The sequence below is a fragment of the Vipera ursinii genome (assembly GCF_947247035.1).
Source record: "Vipera ursinii genome assembly, chromosome: 3".
Lineage (NCBI taxonomy): Eukaryota > Metazoa > Chordata > Lepidosauria > Squamata > Viperidae > Vipera > Vipera ursinii.
In genome coordinates, this window is record NC_139516.1 from 178,006,007 (window position 1) to 178,028,415 (window position 22,409).

At 35.0% G+C, this 22,409-nt stretch overlaps 1 protein-coding gene and 1 long non-coding RNA gene across 5 annotated transcripts in view; one reads left to right on the top strand and one right to left on the bottom strand.

The window, feature by feature from the left end:
* LOC310639244 (serine/threonine-protein kinase Sgk3) overlaps positions 1-20,575 on the top strand; it is a 37,727-nt gene extending 17,152 nt beyond the window's left edge. For all 4 annotated transcript variants that reach the window (XM_083360781.1, XM_083360782.1, XM_083360784.1 and 1 more), the window contains exons 4-18: positions 2,422-2,505; positions 2,645-2,717; positions 7,360-7,435; positions 9,596-9,683; positions 11,996-12,045; positions 12,848-12,905; positions 13,207-13,290; positions 13,371-13,502; positions 14,617-14,729; positions 14,916-14,952; positions 15,053-15,139; positions 15,833-15,928; positions 17,341-17,496; positions 18,680-18,769; positions 19,170-20,575. In XM_083360781.1, the coding sequence (XP_083216907.1) occupies positions 2,422-2,505; positions 2,645-2,717; positions 7,360-7,435; positions 9,596-9,683; positions 11,996-12,045; positions 12,848-12,905; positions 13,207-13,290; positions 13,371-13,502; positions 14,617-14,729; positions 14,916-14,952; positions 15,053-15,139; positions 15,833-15,928; positions 17,341-17,496; positions 18,680-18,769; positions 19,170-19,337 (1,392 nt within the window). In that variant the 3' untranslated portion in view covers positions 19,338-20,575. The remainder of the gene's footprint in view (positions 1-2,421; positions 2,506-2,644; positions 2,718-7,359; positions 7,436-9,595; positions 9,684-11,995; positions 12,046-12,847; positions 12,906-13,206; positions 13,291-13,370; positions 13,503-14,616; positions 14,730-14,915; positions 14,953-15,052; positions 15,140-15,832; positions 15,929-17,340; positions 17,497-18,679; positions 18,770-19,169) is intronic.
* Positions 13,128-17,450, bottom strand: LOC310639245. The gene is made up of 3 exons (XR_014492264.1): positions 17,330-17,450; positions 14,884-15,081; positions 13,128-13,275 (listed from the first exon to the last, which is right to left on the bottom strand). It is a non-coding gene; the product is annotated as an uncharacterized lncRNA (long non-coding RNA).
* Positions 20,576-22,409: the final 1,834 nt, after the last annotated feature.

Consider the following 22,409-nt stretch of genomic DNA (forward strand, 5'->3'; position numbering starts at 1 on the left):
GAAGTACATTACACTAGACTATTTCCCTTCTTTGTTAATTTTGGTATTTTATGCTTCTCTGTTCCTTTCATTGTTTCCTGTTCTTCCTTCCCCACCCGGTTTCAATAACTTGTTTGAATCTGGTTTTTGTTTTCCGTGTGTAATTTTAACATTTTTTTTATTTCATCTATAGATCAAATTATTTTTATGATTTGAGAGAATTTGCAAATATTTCAGGTTATAAAGATGATGTAATACTCACTTATCACTGTATAATAGCTTCATTGAAGGAGCATGATGGTAATAGCATATTGCTTTTTTCTGTTACTGCATTGCAGCCCTTATCTGTCTGAAATAAAAAAAAATATTAATACAGCCAAAACATCTGGTTTTAGGATAAATCAGATAATTCTCTTAGTATTATAATTCTAAGGTAACTATGGGAGAAGCAGTTGTAGTGATTTTGCTTGGAAGAGATTGTTTTTTCCCCCTTGCACTATTTATCTTTGTATAATTAAGCTACTTGTCCTTTTTTCTCCCCTGCAAATCTTTACAATTGGAAGGAAATGAATAAATGATTGTATCAATAAAGTAGGCTAAATTATTTTCTTCAGAACCTGGAGCAAAATTCAAGTCAGATTGTTGGGGGCAATAAGCTGACTTTGTAGTAATGCGGGGGGGCGAAAGCCCTAATAAGCAGGCATATACATAGAATGAAGGCTATTGCTAAGCACATTGATTTGTGCTTTAGATTGTAAGCCGCCCTGAGTCTTCGGAGAAGGGCGGGATATAAATGGGATTAAAAAAAAAGTCCCATCATAAACAGTGCAAACACTTATAGCAAAGGAATATTACATTAATTAATACTCCCTGGAAAAAAAGCCCCACAAAAACCTGTACAGCAACAGGAGAGACTATTAGCATGCATGAAGGTGATTAGATATTGGGCCCAGCTCTTAAAGAGCATGATGTCAGTAATGCAGTTAGCTATAAACCCAAGCACAGTTCTATAGATAGAATTAGATTCAGACCAAACCTTAAATATCCTTTAAGATCTTATAGGCCTATTATTAAAATTAGCACCATTCAAATTTTACTTAAATGAAACTTTTGCAAAAAAAACCCAAAACAAAAAACAATAAGAGAAAAGGAGAAGATTCTGGGCATGAGAAAGTAGTAAAAGCCCACATAAGAAAAGGACTATGGTTCCTTCTGTCTTTAAAGATGGAACTGTACTGTGGTTATTAAAGAAAGCATTCTAATGTCTTCCAGTTTATTAACTCCAATAGAAGAGAATATTTGAAGCTGTGATCTGTGGAGTCTTTGGTGCTCTTCAAGCCTGCTTATTGGCTTGCAATTTGTTTTATTATTCAGATAGGTAACAATGTTAGTGAGTATGGGGTTTGTTCTCTGTTTATATATAGTAGCTTGCCCAGCTAATGTTGGTGGAGTTATAGTTTTCTCTTTGTTTACTGCTTGTTTGTCTAATGTTAATTCAGGTGTTAATCCCTGTTTATCTGGGAATTGATAGCTGGTCTTTTTGTTTCCTTTTTAATATTTGTGTGTCTTTTGAATGGTGTGTAAATGTCATTTTACCTTTATGTGCCTGTTGATGGCTGATTTGCCTGCCAGTTGTGCCAGTTGATCTGGTGGTAAAGGCACCAGGCAAGAAACTAGAAGATTGTGACTTTTAGTCTCCCTTAGGCATGAAAGCCAATTGGGTGACTTTGGGCCAGTCACACTCTCTCAGCTCAGCCCACCTCACAGGGTTGTTGTTGTGGGAAAACAGGAGGAAGGAATATTATTGCTACTTTTAAGTTGTTTATAAAAATAATAAAGGTGGGATAAACATAAAATAAAATAAGCACTGATAGAGCAAGCTGCTATATATAAACAGTGAACAAATCCTGCACTCATGAGTACTGCTGATATTACCTTGTCAAGTAATGAAACATCTCTGAATAATCAAACAGAAAGCACCAAGAATTCCACATTTTATTAATGTTTGTTTAACCTAGATTGTTACTAATCTTTCTTAATGCAGATGTTTTGGGGGAAAAACTGATTACTTAATTCCATACCTCTATACAGCCAAAGTCAAAGTCTTTATTATTACAGCCATAGGCCAACACATAAATTAAACATCATGCCTGTATAAATTAATTTATAGGAACTGTTTCTCTTAAATTTTATTAAATTTTTTTAAATAAATTGATGAGTTCCTGCACATACCTCAGTTTCTTTCATCAAGCATGTCTACAAATCGATTTAGAAGAAAAAATGGATATATTCAGCAAACCCATACTGGAGAATGCAATCTATTATAGCTGTGCATTAAACCTTTTGATGAAATATTAAATGGTAATTAAGCAAATGGGATACATATACATAATCCCATACATTTTTACAAAACTTTTTATTAATTTTTTTTTGTATCAACAGGTCTACAAAGTCTTGGTTTCAGTTGGCTCTAATGAATGGTTTGTCTTCAGGCGATATGCTGAGTTTGACAAGCTGTATAATACAGTAAGTAGGGAAGTTGTGCTCAAAGTAGTTTGGGAAATTCCTCTGAACCAATTTCTTCTGCTATGTTGTTGGTACATCATGATTGAGAATTGAAGTAATCTCTGAGGTTAAATTATATCACATGACTTATGTATTTCAGCTAAAGAAACAATTTCCTACAATGAATTTGAAAATTCCAGCTAAGAGAATATTTGGAGATAATTTTGATCCTGGTAAGTAGATCTCATTTAGTTCTCATTTTATCTTTAAACTGTTTCTGCATCAGTAATTTCAACTTGAATTAAGCATTTTTGAAGGTTTTTCCCCCTCTATAACAGTAAGTAGAAATTCACATAGAAGAGTATGTGGATATAAATGTACAATAATGTGGTTTATCATTTGAGCCAACAGTAGGCAATCTAATTCCTTCCAAATGTTTACAATCCCAACTCAATTTTGTTGTAACAAGTATGATCAGAGAAAAGGGATTGTGAAAACAGGTTTAAATCAAGGCATTGAACTCTGCAAACACAAGTGCATTTAGCATAAGGCTTCTAAAAACAAGGAATGATGCTTAGTGCATTAAATTGTTTATGACCATTAGTGCCAATTAGGATATATTCTAATCAATTGCAAACTTTTGTAATTCTGATAACTATGAATATAAATTCTCCATTAAAGTAGTTCTGTCATCATCCAGAACATTTGTATTTTCACTTGCATATAAATAAGTTTTTGTATTTATTTTTAAGATTTTATTTGTTTGAATCTGATGTGCACATTTTGATAATATCGGGGGGGTTATATACAACATACCTTGTAGCTGAGAGACATATTGTATATTTTATTATTTATTTATCTGTATCCCACCTTTATAGGGACGCGGTGGCTCAGTGGGTTAGGGCGCTGAGCTTGTCGATCAGAAGGTCGGCAGTTTGGCGGGTCGAATCCCGAGTGCCGCATAACAGAGTGAGCGCCTGTTACTCGTCCCAGCTTTTGCCAACCTAGCAGTTCGAAAGCACATAAAAATGCAAGTAGAAAAATAGGGACCACTCCGGTGGGAAGGTAACAGCGTTCCATGCGCCTTTGGCATCTAGTCATGCTGGCCACATGACCACAGAGATGTCCTTGGACAAACGCTGGCTCTTCGGCTTTGAAACGGAGATGAGCACCGGCCCCTAGAGTCGGAAACGACTAGCACGCATGTGCGGGGGAACCTTTACCTTTACCTTATCCCACCTTTACTATTTTTATAAATACCGTAACTCAAGATGACAAACGCAACTTCCTGCTTCTATTTTCCCCACAACAACAACACCCCTGTGAGGTGAGTTGGGCTGAGAGAGAGTGATTGGCCCAAAGTCATCCAGCTGGCTTTCATGGTTCTAGAAATAACAGACAGATTGAGTTGCACCCTGTGAATGATAAATTGTGATTAGTTTTATTACTGTAATCAAAGGAATAATTCGGTCTTTAAACAATGAATCTGAATATAGGTAATCTGTGAAGGCGGGTCTAGAACTCATGTTCTCCAGCTTTGTAGTCTGATGCAGGACTAGAATCAGTAGTCCAAACTGGCATTGTACAGTACTGTACTACTGTACAATTAGTCTTTCATCCATTCATTTAGCTAGCGTTCTAAGTTAGAATGACACTGAAAAAAGTAACAACTGGTCCTCATACAACCATTGCAGCATCCACAGTCACATGATCAAAATTTGGACGGTTGGCAACTGGCAGGGATTTAGCATGGTTGCAGCATCTTGGAATCATGTTTACTCCATTTGTAGCCTTCCTAGTTGGCTTCTAATAAGCAAAATCAGTGAGGAAAGCCAGATTCACTTAATGAACACATGATTCACTTAACTATGGTAATTCACTTAACAACTGTAAAATTAGGTGTTAAACACCTTGCTTAACAACAGACTTTCTGATCCTAATTGTGGTCGTAAGGTGAAGACTACCTGTATTGTAGTCCTCAACTTACAACCACAATTGAGACCGGAACGTCTGTCAATACTGTATTGTACTGTATTTTACTGTATTGCATTGCATTATGTGCCAATCTATTAGCAGTCATTGGAAAAAGTCTATATCTGAAAGCATTAGTACATGTAGATAATAATTCTGATGGATTATATGCAGCATATCCTAGTTTTGGAGTGTTTGTCCTCTCTAATTAAAGTCTCTCCTTTTTCCCACGTTACTCAATTTAACCCGCAAATATAAACAGACTGTATATGAATGCTTGTTTTGTACCATCCAAGCAATGTAATAGGCTTACAAGCAGTGCTTTTTTTCTAAAAAAAAAAAAGGTGCCGGAACTCAGAGGTGCTGTCACTGGGAGCGATGCCAGTGTCTTCCTATGGCGTCGCCACCCGTCCTTTGCACCCCTGCCCCTGCGGCTCGGAGCCACATGCCGGGGGGATTCCCCTCTCCACAGCCACCGTGGGGATTCCCCTCCCCGCAGTTGCTATGCCGCAACCTGTGCTGAGCCCCCACCTGGAGCTGCTCCGAACCCCGACCCAGAGCTGTGTTCCTTGTGGCAGTGGTCTCTGGCGCCAAACAGCCTCTTTCCAACCACATCCAGAAAAATTTGTAACAAACATTGGAATTCTCAAGGCCATGTTTGGTATTTCCCAGCAATTTGTTACTGGAAGGAAAAAGCAATCCCTGCTGCGTTACTGATCCCAGAGAAGCATTTGCACGTATGCAGGTATCCTTAGGGTGCCATTGTTATGGATGAGAAATAATGGTTGCAAAGTTGGCATTTCTGGATCTAATACAGATATTTTGGACTTATATTTGTTTCTTTGCATGTTTGATATTTTTAAAAAGGCATATGCTACTGACTACACTTATGCACATATGTAACATCTTTTGCTAGGATACATGACCACTGCTTGTCCAGAATGTGAAAAGTGAAAGATTGTGACTAAACAAAATTTTAATTTACAGACAATACCACCAGAAATTATTTTAGCCTTTTTAATAAATGTTGTTATTGATGTTAAACTCAGCATGGAAAACAGCATACATTGTTATGTATATACTAGGTTAATTATTTAAAGACTGAAGTGCAACATAACTAGATTCTAAATAATCTATTTTTCAAAACACACAACAGTCCAAACAGTAAAAGTAAAGTCCAAATTAAGAATATTTCATTCTTAAGAATTGTCTAATTTAAAGTGGTTTAGTTGTAATAGATGGTTATAGATTCAAAATAGTTTTCAAGAGTGTACAAAAGATACTATTTTGTTTTAGCATCAGCTAAATTAGACATATTACATTGAGAAAAATGTTTCTCATTTCTTTCCTGTTACCTTTATTGATTTCATTGCAGAGATATTAACATAGGAAATAGATTATTTTGTTATCTAATTTTACCTTCCAAAAGACAGAAGCAGATGAAAAATGTGAGGTTCTTTCCTGTTGGCTTTTTTGAATTAGCTGTTTTATATTCTAAAAGTTTAGTTCCTAAAGAAGTAACCTTGTAAATAATTTTAATGTCCTCCTGTAGTGCAGGGTAGGCAACCTTGGCTCTTTTATGACTCAAGGACTTCAACTCCCAGAATTCCTGAGCCAGCATGGCTCAGCTTGGAAACCTCTCTCTTTCCCCTCAGGGTGGCTGGCTCAGGATTTCTGGGAGTTGAAGTCCATGAGTCATAAAAAAGAGCCAAGATTGCCTACTCCTAAAGCCAATAGAGGGAGCTTTTTTTTTGCAAAAAAAAAGGTGCCGGAACGCCGTTCTGAGCGTTCCATGAGAAAAAAAGCCCTGCTTACAAGTATTTACTAATCATATTCAAAGGAAAGCATTAGCTCAGTTAGAAGAAAATTTTAGCTAAAGCTAGGAAATATTACATAAGGAAGTTTAAAGTATTTGTTACATTTATTCATAGAAAAGATTTCCAGTTTATCTCTGATTACATAGAACTACTTTTACTGCATTCTATGTAGCCTAGGTAAAATATTATTTGAGTTTCAAAACAGCTTTTATATAATATTGTTTCCCTTATTGTCAGTTTCTCCAAGTATAGCTTAGTACTGAGCTTAACAGAATAACTATTTTCTGATTTGAGATGCCCTACCGTCTTACATTTCCCTACTAGCCACGCTTACTTCATTTGGTTTTCCCTTTCCTACACAGGACAATGTATAACTTTGTTAATATTAATCAAAATGTGTGTGTATTTATCATATTCTCAGATAACAAGAGCTGTATAGGAATGATTGATTTTTTAAAAAATTTCAAGTATCTATTCAGTGGTATCCATTTCACTATCTTCTTCTTCTTCAAGTGACTGCAGCATCAAATCTATAGTTTAAAGGATTTGGAACCTAGAACAGGGGTAGGCAACCTCGGCTCTTTTATGACTCATGGACTTCAACTCCCAGAATAGCTGACTCAGGAATTCCGGGAGTTGAAGTCCATGAGTCATAAAAGAGCCGAGGTTGCCTACCCCTGACCTAGAACTAAAGAGAAATCTCCTGACAGTTAGAACAATTAATCAGTGGAACGATTTGCCTCCAGAAGTTGTGGGTACTCCAACACTGGAGGTTTTTAAGAAGAGATTGGACAACCATTTGTCTGAAATGGTATAGGGTTTCCTGCTTGAGTAGGGTGTTGAACTCTTCCAATTCTGTTATCCTGTCATTCTGGTACAAAATAAAATTATTTTCTTTATAGGGTCTATTATCTAATCTAATCTGATTCACCTGTCCACTGGTATTTATGAAATGCTGGCGAGCAGCCCTGATTACAAATAGAAGAGCAAAGGTGGTTTTTTTTACTTTTTTAATGAAGTAATCTAAGAAATCCACATATTTAAATTTTGAAACAGGTATTTTAATATCTGATCATTTATTTTTCAGATTTTATTAAACAAAGAAGAGCAGGATTGAATGAATTCATTCAGAATTTAGTACGACAGTCTGAGCTTTGCAATCAGTAAGTGAAACTTTTTTTTACCCCCAAGAGAATAAAATTATGTGGTAAACTATATACTAGAAAGTACAATCCACAAGTTCCTTCTAAGTGATACACAGAGAGTTCTCTACTTACAACCATTCATTTAGCAACCATTCAAAGTTACAACAGTAGTAAAAAAAAGACTTACAACCAGTACTCAAACTTAAAACCATCATAGCATCCCCATGATCACATGATCAAAATTCAGGTGCTTGGCAATTGGCATGTATTTATGATGGTTGCAGCTTCCTGGCATCATGTGATCACCATTCACGACCTTCCCAACCAGCTTCCAACAAGCGAAGTCATTGGAGGAAGCTGGATTTGCTTAATAACTATGCGATTCACTTGTTCGCTTAACAAACATGACCAAAAAGGTTGTAAAATTGGGCCTGACTCACTGAACAACTGGCTTGCTTAACTATGAAAATTCTGGACCCAATTGTGATCATAAGATAAGGACTACCTGTATTGTAAGAGAATGTCTATAACTTTTGATTACCAGATGCTGCACAAAATGACATGGAAAGTGATCACCAAGGCATACTTTTGGCAGGTCAAGGTTAGAGTTCTCACATGTGGTGTTCGATATTTTTTTAAACCACTGCAGAATTGTTACTAAAATCATTACTTAAGTTTGAGCTTTTCTGATTGAAGGAATTATGGCTGATTAAAATAATCTTTCTGCAGGAATTTATAGTTCCACTGTCATTCAAAATGCTCTGAGAGGGTTTGGCTATTTCAGGTTTCATAACATCATCTTTATAAATCAGAGGAATAAACAAATATAAGCAAGCTCATAACTTAAATCACATATAGGAATTCATCCATTCTTTAAATGGATGTATCTGAATACAGGTAGTCCTCAACATATGACCAGTCACTTAGCAATCATTTGCTTGATTAGCAACCATTCAAAATTAAAACAGTCCCCCTACCCCAAAAGCAAAGTTGCGATGTCCAGGAGATCCCGTGGTCACATCAATTTTGGGTGTTAGGCAATTGGCCCACATTTACAGCCATTTGCAGCATCCCACAAGCATACGTCCACAATTTAGAATGTTTTTGCTGGAAATTGGCATTTCGGCTTTCAAAAATAACCCCATTGAAACAATGGGTTCATTTAATGACTGAGGCTTTCACTTAACAATTTTTTAAAATCCCATTTATATCCCGCCCTTCTCCGAGGACTCAGGGCGGCTTACAATCTAAAGCACAATGTGCTTAGCAATAGCCTTCATTCTATGTATATGCCTGCTTATTAGGGCTTTCAGGCCCCCCCAGCGGCATTTTACAAAGTCAGCTTATTGCCCCCAACAATCTGGTGTTGTAGTGTTCACTTTACAACACCACGTTCGCTTAATGATTGCCACATGTCAAGAAAGGTCATAAAATTTGGATTGGTCATTGAATGACCTGCTTTACAACTTTTACAACTTAACACCTAAAATTGTAGACTCAATTGTTGTCATAAGATGAGGACTAGCTATAATGGTGGCTAAATGAGGCCTAACAAGTTTGGCTGTTACAATTATATAGAAAGTCAAGCAGCGCACCATGGCCCCAGGAGTTGGGGGCCCCTGTGCTAGGTGATGTTCTGTCCACAAGGAAAATAAGAGTAGTTCAGAAGTTCAGATTCAGGTTCTACTTGTCCCATGGTTGTGTCTTCTCTGGAATACATAACCAATGGTAAAGAGGTTGTCAGCTTCACTGTTGGTTTGCTATGGCTTATCAAAATGTAACTTTTTTTGGAAAATGTTTGGATTGTTAATTTCTTTGAAATTATTTTTAACTGATCAAATTTCTGCTGCTTTCATTCAATTATATATAATTGTGGTAGTGATTTTAATGTTATTAATACAAATTTTAACAAATTAAAAGTTAAAAATGGCAACAATATCAAAGTGTTATAATGGAAATTGCTTCTTCCTGGTGGTGTTTACAAGTGATCTAATTAATATATATTGTATCAATGGAAATGGAAGCTTCATCTTAATTAGCTATGCTGTAATCTACCTAACTTCCTGTTTGGTTTCAGTTTTCAGCTAAGTCATGATGATAATTTCTTTTTTATTTTGTTGTATATGTTATTCACATTGAAAATATATAATAAAACATTAAATAAATTATCTTTCCTAGTCCAGATGTAAGATCATTTCTTCAGATGGACAATCCAAAGCACCAATATGATCCATCTGAAGATGAGGATGAAAGAAACAGTCAAAAGGTAACTATTTTTTGCATCCTGTGGTTAAATTACAGAAGTTACCTTATTTCATCAACCCTATTCGCCTTTTCCAATATCTTTCTTGATTTATACTTCAGTGGAATATAAAGCATTGCCTATCTCTCTTGTCAAATATAGTAGTCTCAGAATGTTAAGTTGTTGTTTCACATTGTTCAAAGTTTGGAGTCCTTTAATCTGTACTCCTAGACTATTTTTAAAATACAAATCATCACTCTTCATATATTCCAGTGAAGATGCCAGTCTTTATGTCAGTAAGCATAAGTTTTGGAATCTTTGCACTTTCATCAGTGAAATTACAAGAACATCTACAATACTTTGTAATAAAAGAAAATATGTAAGAACAGCTGCTATTCCTATAATTGGCAATTAAAGCATCATTAACTAATACTAATCACTACCATCAGCTAGTTGACATAAAGTTTATGTCAATACTACAGCCTACTTCATGCTGCAGTGCTCAAGCAAGCTCCCTGGAGTGACCATGGTCAGAGACTTCTGCAGTCTAATGATCAATAAAGCTATGCATTCAACCTGTACGATACAACACGTCTCTAGGAAATGGGTCCAAATCCACCTCAGCTTTAATCAACATCTGATTTTGAACATAATCAAGGGTGTCTTGCCATATTTTATATTTTCCATGTTCATATCATTCACAGATTTAAAACTGTCCTATTAGAACAGGCATGTCAAAGTGCCAGACCGTGGGCCAGATGCATCATACTAAAACTGCGCCCACCCCATTGCCTGTGATGGGGAAAAAGTTGCAGTACATTGCGTGACGTCACGTGACCTCATGAGTTTGACATGCCTGTATTAGAAGGTTTAATATTTCAGACATGTTCTGGTTCCCTTGCCAAAAATCAGGTAATTGTATCTGATGCGTTGGTAGAGGAATGTCATAAATGGCATTTTTACTTGTAGAAAATACTGATTCTACTTGCCAGGACAATATAAACAATGTCAGGTTATAATATGTGCTCTGTGAATTAGTTGCTCTAGTTTACACTAGTATGCATACTTGCATAAACAGATTGTTCTCACCATTTATTTGTTATTCATTTGAGATGAAGAATATTTTATTTAATAATAAATATAACACAAGCATTATTGCCTTCAAAGCAATAATTTATAACATATTAATCCATTAATCAAATAAATTTATTTAGTCCAACAGTGCAACATGAAAATCACACAAAACATAGAAAAATATTCTTTATATGCAACCAAATGCAATTGTCATTTTACAAATTGAAGTTGTTCATGGTAACGTAGGCATGTTGGGTGGCAGCTATATTTTTCATTGGTAACCATTCTAATATGTCACCTGGTCTCTACCACATCTGTTCACCAAGCAGAAAAGAGTTTCTGTTGTCCTTCTGGACCAGATCCACTCGGCCCAGATTTTAATAATGCCCCTCTTCTGTCCATGCACAACTCTTTCTACTTGCATTTTAGTTCAGCAGGATTTATGATGTCCTGGGACTGGAGTGGGAAGGAGGGTGAAAAGTGTGTAGACATAATCTGACCCAGGAGTTTGTCCTATCTTTCTGTGGTAGGGTTGACAGTCTATGGGTCACATTCATCCTTGCCATTCTTTTTTTTTTTTACACCTCAGAGTCCTGGAGAATTCTACTGATAAAATTTGATAGCAAAATGACAAAAATTAATCTGTAAAATAGGTCTCTTAAATATCTAGAAAGATTAACCCTATTAGTTGTTCTTTTTAAATCTTTTAAAGGGCCTGGAAAGTTTGATCCCAACAAAAGCTGTAGATATATAAGAGTATGTCTGAAAGGATACACAAGAGTTCTTGTGTAATCCCTTCCAAATACCTTTTCAGAGTTTAGTTTTTAATTACTGAGTTTCCTTTTTCAATCTCAAAGCTGTTTATGAAAACAAGCTGGATTTTCTTTTGGACAGCCCACAGAAATATGTGGGGAACGTAGACTTTGCTCCTAAAGATAGAAAACTGCCTGAGAAACAATTTTCTTTCTTTCTTTCTTTCTTTCTTTCTTTCTTTCTTTCTTTCTTTCTTTCTTTCTTTCTTTCTTTCTTTCTAACAACTTACACTCACTGGTGTCAGGAACATCTCTGTATTGATAGGGATTACAGTAATTAACCTTTGTCCTTTCAAAAACAAAGTTACAAGAAAGATTTAGTTCCCCCAAAATACTTAATTTGAGTATACTAGATTGCAATCTGAAATGTTATTATTAAACTTCTTTTCTAACTAATGAATTATCTATAAACTTGATTTGATTTTAATTTATATTTTTATTTTTAAACAGCTAAATTCTACCTCACAGAACATCAACCTGGGGCCATCTGGAAATCCTCAGTAGGTTTTAGTTAAATATAAATTAGCCTTTGTAGTTACTTTGTTAAAGTGGGGCTGGGAGTAAAAAGTACCCTGCATGTAGTATCAATTAGGAGCAAGTTTAGAAAAAAATGTTGTAATTTAAAACTAAGAGAATATTGTCTTACAAGTTATTAAGTATAAATAAAAAGGGAAAAGGATGAATTTGTAGAAAGTCAGTAAAAGAAACAGTAATGTGGAGGATAATCAGAAAGCACATGCATAAAATGGGAAATACTATGTAGAATAATTAAAGGGACGTGGTGGCTCAGTGGGTTAGGACGCTGAGCTTGTCGATCAGATGGTCGGCAGTTTGGCGGGTCGAATCCCAAGTGCCGCGTAACAAAGTGAGCGCCTGTTACTCGTCCCAGCTTCTGCCAACCTAGCAGTTCGAAAGCACGTAAAAATGCAAGTAGAAAAATAGGGACCACTACGGTGGGTGCGCCTTTGGCGTCCAGTCATGCCGGCCACATGACCACGGAGACGTCCTCAGACAAGCGCTGGCTCTTTGGCTTTGAAACGGAGATGAGCACCGGCCCCTAGAGTTGGAAACGACTAGCACGCGTGTGCGGGGGAACCTTTACCTTATATGTAGAATAATTGGTGCTCTAGAAGACTGCAATACAGCAGACATATGACTGTTAAACTTGAACTGTGATGAAGAGCACAGCGAATACTGAAGGAGTAGTTAGGAAGAATATGTGGTATGACTGCCATCCAAACACTAATAGCTACCTTTTATCATTTTGATTACCTGTTTTTCTTTATCCTGAAACCATTCCAGTGCTAAACCAACAGACTTTGACTTCCTGAAAGTTATTGGGAAGGGCAGCTTTGGCAAGGTAGGTTTCCTTTTATTATTACATACTTTTTGCTCATACCACTCCATTTGAACATTTTTTGATTCTATGGGTGGGATATATCCTTTTGTTGATGGTATGTAAAGAAAAGTTATAGCTGCTTGCCTTAGATATCGAAGACTCCAGTTTGAATCCCTGGAATCATAAGGGCAATTTTTAAAAATTAGAAATAATCTAATATCACTGCATTATCTCTATATAGTTGCTACTTGTAAGAACTGGGAAAAATTACTTGAATTCTTCAACAGGGTGGAACAGACTTTCTATGAAAATTCTTCTTTAGGTTCTTCTTGCAAAACGAAAATGGGATGGAAAGTTCTATGCTGTTAAAGTGCTGCAGAAGAAAATTGTCCTAAACAGGAAAGAGGTAAAAGGAAAGAGACTTTGTTTTTCCTTCCAATTACAAAATTATTCCTACTTACTTATTGACCCTTCATTTCCTCATAGCAAAAACATATCATGGCTGAACGCAATGTGCTATTGAAAAATGTGAAACATCCATTCTTAGTTGGATTGCATTATTCATTCCAAACCATGGAGAAGCTGTACTTTGTTCTGGATTTTGTTAATGGAGGAGAGGTAGGTATACTTTTCAGTCTTTATATAGTAATCAAATGTCATCAGTTTTGGCTTGCAGTTTAAGAGAAATTGCAGCAGCTAATCATAGTGGCTTAATATAAATCGACTCCCACATTGCAAAAATAGATCCATTTGCTATGTTGCTGTTATTGCTTACTACTTTATGTGTATATGGAATATTTAGTTTAAAAATTATTATAATCACAATTTATATTAACCAAAAGTTAGTGAAACATGGGTAGCATTCACAAATTATGTGAACGCAGAATCTCCAAAACCATGGTTGCTGGTTGTGGTTATTTGTAAACTAGACCATTGCAGTAATTTATTCAGGAATTGCAGCTGTAACTTGCCAAGGCTACAGATGTGAAAAAAAATAAGGAAATGGTTAAAGGAAGGATGTGAATAATTATGCACAACATTTTTTTCACTGTTTTGATAGCTGTTGATAGACAATTGCAGAATGTGTTAATCTTATTATTAAGAATAACACTGTTTTCTTGGTGGATTTTTCAGAAAGTCTTTAAGAAAAAAAAAGATTTACTCTGTAGCTATTCTTATTGGGGATTATTTTGGATTATACTGTTATAGAAACTAAATTAATGTTACACTTAATAACGGCAGCCAGACTGTTGGTGGCGCAACATTGGAAGAAAGAAGATTTACCTACAATAGAACAATGGATACTTAAACTAATGGACGTAGCTAAAATGGCAAAAGTTTCAGCATATTTGAAAGAACAGTCACAAGAAAAATATATTTTGGAATGGAAAAGATGGATTGATTATATTCAGAACAAATATGGGACTAAAAAGTTTCAAATAGCATATGAATAATTTTTACAATTATAGAAGTGTTATTATAATTACTTTAGTTTTGTTATAAGGGAGTTAAAGGGTGGAAGGTTTGTTAACGTTGTAATAGATATTTAGCATATGTTTGCATAAGATTGCTATATGTAATACCCTGTATTCTGCTTTGGGAAGTCCGGGGGGGAGGGAAGGGAGGAGGGTTGATGGGGAGGGGGGGTTATTATTAAAAATTTTGTAAAACTTTTCAATTAAAAAAAAGAATAACACTGTTTTCTTTTAACCTGCTCCATGCATATTTACAGCTCTTCTTTCACTTACAAAAAGAACGCACCTTTCCTGAACACAGAGCCAAGTTTTATGCTGCTGAAATAGCCAGTGCACTGGGCTACTTGCACTCCATAAAAATTGTATACAGGTAATGACTGAAAAGGGAAAAGGGAATAAATACAGGCATTTTATATTAATATATATTTACTTTTTTCATTTTATTATTTGTTGGTTTATACAAGGACCTTATTTCTTATTAATAGTTATACAAGACCATGATTCTTGTTAGAGATTTTACTTACAATGAATTTCCTTCTTTCTCATTTATGCCCAGGGATCTGAAGCCAGAAAATATTCTTCTAGATTCATTGGTAGGCTGTAAATATTTCTTTCTATTATCCAAGAAATTTAAACAATATAATCACTAATATTCCTCATTGTTTAACAGTAGATTTTCAATTTTCAATGCAGGGGCATGTAGTCTTAACAGATTTTGGACTCTGTAAAGAAGGAATTGCAACTTCAGATACTACTGCAACGTTTTGTGGAACTCCAGAGGTAAGTTAATTTACTTGCGCGCTCTCACTTTCTCTTTTCTCTTTCTGTCTCTTAAAATACAATACATTTGGAACTTTCATTGGTAGAACTGAAAAACAGTATCTTAGATATATAACATCTTAATAAAAAACGATGTAACTTAATTATTAGGGAAGTCTTGATGACCATGGGGATGCTAAATTAGCTGCCTAAGAAAGTTGTGGAAGATAGTAACCAAACTAAGACAATAATTGTACAAAAATGTATTTTAGCAGTGTTATCTAATTATCAACACCATAAGAAAGTTTCCAACATGATTCCCATTAGATTTGTGTGGCACTCCATCATGCCCTGATTAAAATGAGTGGATCTTTTCCCCCAAGCTTTGGGCTAGAGTGGGTAACAGGCTCATTGCAAGGTTTAGAAGAATTAAATTTTGGTTTTACAATCATTCATTTGTATGACTGCCCATCTGAAAACACAACTCTGAGAGACTCACAGCAGTAATAAAACTGCAAACCATAAAATTATAAAAACAAGGTAAGCTTCAAAACATCTTCTATTTTTTTATAATAACATGCATATATCTAAGAAATTAATTTTGAGCTTTGTTAAATAGTTGAGAGTGAAAGGCCATAGGCTTATGCTTAGCATCATTCATACCAAAAGCAGTTTTGCCTCCTAGTGATTGATGAAGCCATTTTTCCCTTATAGTACCTGGCTCCAGAAGTAATCAGAAAGCAACCCTATGATAACACTGTAGACTGGTGGTGTCTTGGAGCTGTTTTGTATGAAATGCTATATGGTCTGGTAGGTAATCTCATATTTTTCAAACTGTATACCTAAATCAATGTCTAAAATATATACTAGATACTAGGAGATAACTTGTTACATATGTCCTAGCTATTGCTGTTGGAAACAGGATACTGATTAAAATGATCCGTATTCCGATCTAATAGAATTGTTCAAATTGAACTTAACTTTAATTAAACTAAATTAACTTTTAATTTTTTACATAAAAATATTAAAAACATAGTAACATCCACAATGCATATATGTGAATAGACTACTTTATTCCCAGCCAAGTCTTGTGCCTTAGTCATTTGCTTCTGATGTTCTCTCAATTTCCTGGCTGGTAGTGGAACAGATTATGTCACCAGGCATAAAAAAATAAACAACTGAAATAGCAATGATAGCATTTGCTCCTAAAGTGAATGGAATCATTTAGAAAAAGCTGACAGTATCTAGGACATTTCTAACATCTTTTCATTTATCCTGTTGTTCCTCTAGGATAGTAGAGATCGTTTTTTGTTTCTGTAGTACCTATATTAAAATGTACATTTTTTTGGTCTTTAGGAAAATGCCTGTTTTTTCCTATCACCAGACTTTGCTTCCTGTCTCAGTTATAAAATATTTTGCTTACATCAATAAAGTATATACAATAATTTTGTGAATATGATTCATCATGTCACAAGTCATTTTTAAAATATATTGGACAAAAAAAGGAAAATATCCAGTGCAATAGGATTTTCATCTGAGATATTTAAAAGCATAATGTGTCAGAAAAATAGCAGTTATTGCCAATTAGAACCAAGTTATTTTCCTCCTATAATCCAGATAATATTTCTTACCAGTCCTTGATTGTGTTTCTATTTCAGATCACTCTGAGTGAGATTGCTTTCTTAAAAACACAATTACTTGATAATATGATTCTATGTGGTAAATCTTATACAGTGGACCTATATTTACACCATTAATATCCATCAACAATTTTATTTTCCCTAGATTAGGTTATCTTCAGGATCTGGTGTCAAATTTGAAACTATAATATCTTCTAAATCAGATAGAGAAAGTATTTAATTGAAATGATCCCTTGTTTATTATCCTAGGTACTAAGAAGCTCTCACGGCAGTTTAGAAACTCTTCTATTGCATGAGTACCAAGCAAATTCTAAATTGATGGTTCAAGTCCTAAAACAAATAATCTTTCATATCTTTATGACATACACTTATTAAACAGTATGTTGCTCTTCTCAGTGGTTCTCTGTGATCTTTGAGGGTGAATATTTTGTAGTAAGGGTGATCGTTGCAATATATATATACTCTGTGTGTGTGTGTGTGTGTGTGTGTGTGTGTATACATACATATATACATGCATACATACATTTCTTGAACAAGTACATTATATCTATGTTCTGTTATCTTTCCTTACAATATATCCAGCCGCCCTTTTACTGCCGTGATGTTGCTGAGATGTATGAAAGCATTCTTCATAAACCTCTCCATTTAAGGCCAGGTGTCAGTCTTACAGCTTGGTCTATTTTGGAAGAACTTTTGGAGAAGGAAAGACAGAACAGACTTGGAGCTAAAGAAGACTTTGTATGTAAAATACCTTATTTTAAATCAAACAATAAATTAAAAAAAACATTTAAAATATTCTTTGCTACTACATGAAATGCAAATATTTATTCCTTTTAAAAATATTATAAGTGGTCTGAAAAATTTAAATAACCAAATTTGACTACTGCATTTCATTCCAGCATACACAATATATTTATCCATCTCATTGCAAGGTAACTCTGAAGATTAACTCAATTTTAATTGCTTTGGATGGGATTTAAGCATAAATAATTTTCTTTGAATCAAGAGTTTAACAACATGAGGTGTGAATTGTTTTACCAAATAAAGGTTATTTGGATTTTATGAATTAAACAATTTATAGAATGTTGTCCATCTTCATTATAATTATGTTTCATATAGGTGCAGAGCTTTTATGGTACTGAATTACATATTTATACTCAAGAGTTTTTATAAACGCCATAGGATAGGTTGACATTATCCATTTTAGGGTGTTAGCCCAAGCCTTTCATGAAAGTAGTGAGGCAGGTAGAAGACTTGAGCCTTCTGGGAGTGGTGGGGGAGGGGGAAGGCCTCCAAGCTAGTGGGCCCAGCTAGCCTAGATCTCCCAGCTTGTGGCAGATTTCTACGTGCCAGAGAGCCTAGCCAGCTTGCAGCACTCCTGTGATTGTAAGGGCAGGTGTGCTGCCAAGTGACCTAATTTTTATCACACGACTATATGGTTGCAATGATTAGAATTTTGGGAGGAGGATGCATGTCCCTTCATTCAGCACTGTCATAATTTTGAACCGTTGCTGAACTAACAGTCATAAATTGAGGACAATCTGTAAAATATACAGTAATAACACTGCAGTTGTTTAACTGCTACTTTTTCCAGAATCCAAAAAGGGAAGGGTTGGAAATGAGTGATGGCATCTTGAGGAGGGGGTACACCACTGCTTCCTTTATGCACACCATGACCCTCTTACTTAAAGATGAATTAACCATAGTTTAACCTCCCTGGGAATCATGATCAATCAAGAAGGGCAGTCACTAAAATGTTTAATATCATACATAGGAAATTCAGCACAAGATCCATAATTTTTGGGAACCAGACTTTAATCAGAACAGGAAAATTTGTTAACTTTATGTGGAATGACAACAGTTTTCTAACACATTTGATACAAATTATATAGTTTATATTAAACTTCATTTTGTATTTCAGCTTGAAATTCAAAGGCATCCCTTCTTTGAATCACTCAATTGGAATGACCTTTTACATAAAAAGATTCCACCACCATTTAATCCTAATGTGGTAAGTCCCTTCCTACTCTTTATTCGTTAAGTCATCATAGCTAAGATGAATTTAAAAAATCATGAAGTGGTGAATAAAAACTGAACATAGTATTGCATAATCTCTAGAAACAAACAGGTCTCTATGTAGTATATTGTGCTTATTACACCGTGTAATAACTATTTATGTATAGAATTGCTTTCTCCACTACTTTCAGAGCAAATGTTTGGAGAATTGTGGGAGTTTAAAAGAGTAACTGGAAATCTCATTGCACAAGTGGAGGATTACTGCTTAACAAGATAAACTATAATATCTGTACACGCTAAACTATTCTGTTGGAAGATTTTTAAAATCATTTTAAATAGATAATATATGGACATATAAGCCTCTTGTAATATTTTACATATGCTTTATTTTCTAGTTTGGTCCAGATGACATCAGGAACTTTGATGCAACATTTACAGAAGAGATGGTGCCCTGCTCAATTTGCATTTCTTCTGATTATAATATTGTAAATGCTAGTGTACTAGAAGCAGATGATGCATTCATTGGATTTTCTTATGCACCACCTTCTGAAGACTTAAGCTGAAGATTGGAACATTGGAAGCTATCTCTAGAGGACTAATGAAATTATATCATTATAAACAGTTTCTGAAATTTATGCTACAAGTGCCTCATTTGATCTGTTGAAGAACAAACTTTTTCTGCTGTATTATGAGGATAATGGGCATTTTACATTAAATTTTTAGACTGTTAAATATGCTGCACAAAAATATTTTTAAAAATGCATTTAAGTAAAAGTTCCTAACCTTGAAACTTTTAAAACAAAGATAATAGCTGTTTTTCATTCAGTTTACATTAACCTATCTATATTGGCTCCCTTTATGATCAGCACACCTATTTAATGGGCTTTGTAATTATATTGAACTTCTATGCTTGAATTACTACTATGCAATTATTTTGGTAAACTCCTGTTTAAAAAATAAGCTTAACTACCATTTTTTACTTAACTGGCAATAATCATACTACTTTACTAACTAGAAGAAATAATATATACAGTATCACTTGGTTTAATGTAAATGTGTGCCATTGTAAATCATGATGGGCATATAAATGAAGTCATTTGTCACTTAAGTGTTTGATTCATTCCAGTTACTGAACACAATGTATTTTCTAAGTTAAATAAAGTTGGAGCAAATTAGTATTTAATATTTGTTGATGACAATACATCTCACAATGACCATTTCTCCTTCTTACAGAAGAAGCTAGTATCTTTCTCCCCAAGAAATAAAAAATTAAACATCACTGTACTGCCATTTGTAGAAGTGAAACTCCTTCCATGTTGAAAGCTAATATATTACAATTTGATTACCGTATATTAAAAATCTTATTTCCTTGTTATATGTATTTTAATTTCAGTTTCTTTTTATATGTCGAACACTTGTCCAGTTTGCTCCCAAATAATGTACTAAATATAACTTCTTCATTTTTAGACATGCATACACACGTATACCAGTATAAACAATGGTTTGAGGATGACGGAATGAGTTTCAAAACAGTGTCTACAAAATTTGAATAGAGAATAATTTTTTCTTGGCTTTAACAGACTGATTGAATAGAAATCAAATCTTTGCTTTACAAAATATTTTCACTTTAAGATATAAACAAGTTTTTCTTTAGTTTAGTTGTCCCATTCAAAGTAAAAGGATGAAGTATTTGAGACAATCAACATAAAATGTAATATTGTTACTGTTTATTTTTTCCACTAATTAATGGAATTCATATTACTAAGAAAATGGAAGTAAGCATATCTTAAAAATAAAAATAAATAAATATATATTTAAGATAATAAAAAGGATGTGTTATTTCAGGAAATCTGATTTGAATAACACGAAAGAAATGGTAACCTGTGAAGATGTTTACCAAGAAGATGTATACCGTCTCTATTATTACACTGATTAACAGTCTAACTGTGGCAAACCAAATAATGCATGGTGTATACAAACACAATCAAAATATCCAACCCAAAGTCCACTTTTATCTTCACTAGAGCATTCTTCATTGGAATCCTAGCTCTTAAGGAATTCAGTCAGCTCATTTTAATCAGTTATGTGCCTCATATGAGATCCAGTTTTCTCACACAAACCATACATCCAACGAAGTAGGGTAGTAGCTAGTTCATAAGACCTTGGACAATATAGATTACGTGGATCAGTTCCAAATGTATTAGTAGCCTGGTTTGGGTAGCAAAACAGTCTTGATCAACAGATTATCACGTGAGTATAACTTTTGATCCTTCTGGATCACTTAGCAAGTATATATAGCCATTTAGTAAAGTTGTGAGTTGGATGCCATCAGTATGCTCACACCATCAATCATAGTATTCTGCTGAAATGACTGTCTATAGAGTTGGAGTAGGATGCATTATTCTTCATGGTCCTATTCCATACTCCAGAGTTGGCATGAGAATGTGGGACTTCTGCAAACTTCTACTAAGCTATGGTATCCCAAACGTATCAATTTTGTCAATCTTGTTTAATTTCTAAATTAATCCATAGAGTGGATTAATCAGGGGCTTTGGGTTTAAATATTGCCTATATGCTAATGATGCCTAGCTTTTTTTCCCTCTGGAATTGTGTGCTCGCCCACCACTTTCATGGCCTGGTACCACTCCATGGCCCAGGTATTAGGGACTCCTGTTCTATGCCATTTTCTGAATTTAGTCCAGTATTTATCAAATATGGTACTCTAAACTAGGCCTAATGCTCATGATAGTCTAACCAACATAGAATAAGGTCAAATCATCATTGATCTGAACTGATATAGCCTAAAACTGCATTTGCCTTTTTTGTAGTCAACCCCTGACATTTCCTGTTGTTGTTAGTTGCGAAGTCGTGTCCGACCCATCGCGACCCTATGGACAATGTTCCTCCAGGCTTTCCTGTCCTCTACCATCTTCTGCAGTCCATTTAAGCTCACGCCTACTGCTTCAGTAACTCCATCCAGCCACCTCATTCTCTGTCGTCCCCTTCTTCTATTGCCCTCGATGTTTCCCAGCATTAGACTCTTCTCCAGTGAGTCCTTCCTCCTCATTAGGTGGCCAAAGTATTTGACATTTCCTACTTAGTTTGTAATTCATTACTTTTCTAAAATCTTGTATTAAAAATGGGGGAGAGTATATTGAACACATGGTAATTCTTCAGAAACAATAGTTGTGAATAGATAAAAGGCCAGTTAACAAACCCATAATAGTTAAGCATGTTTACTATGAGTTGGCTATGTACATTAGGAATATTTGCTTTTTTTCTGTAGGTTTGTTTATAATGTGGCATTAATGCAACAGTAGCTAATGTCAATAAATATCTCATGAATAATCTCTGTGTTTCTCAGCCTGAGCCACTTTAAGCTGTGTGGACTTCAATTCCCAGAATTCCTCAGCCAGCATGTTGAAGTCCACACATCTAAAGTTGAGAAACCCTGAATTAACTGATCTGAGGTAAATCTTATGCCTGAATTTGTCAAAGCTGAAAATCTTGTCAAGCACAAGATTGCTGTACAGCATTGTGAGACTGGCAATGGGATTACAAAGCACAGTGAGTTGGAAATCTGGTGTTGGGCTTTGGCCTTTCTGAGGGAGAGAGGGAAGAGAGGGAAGATCTGC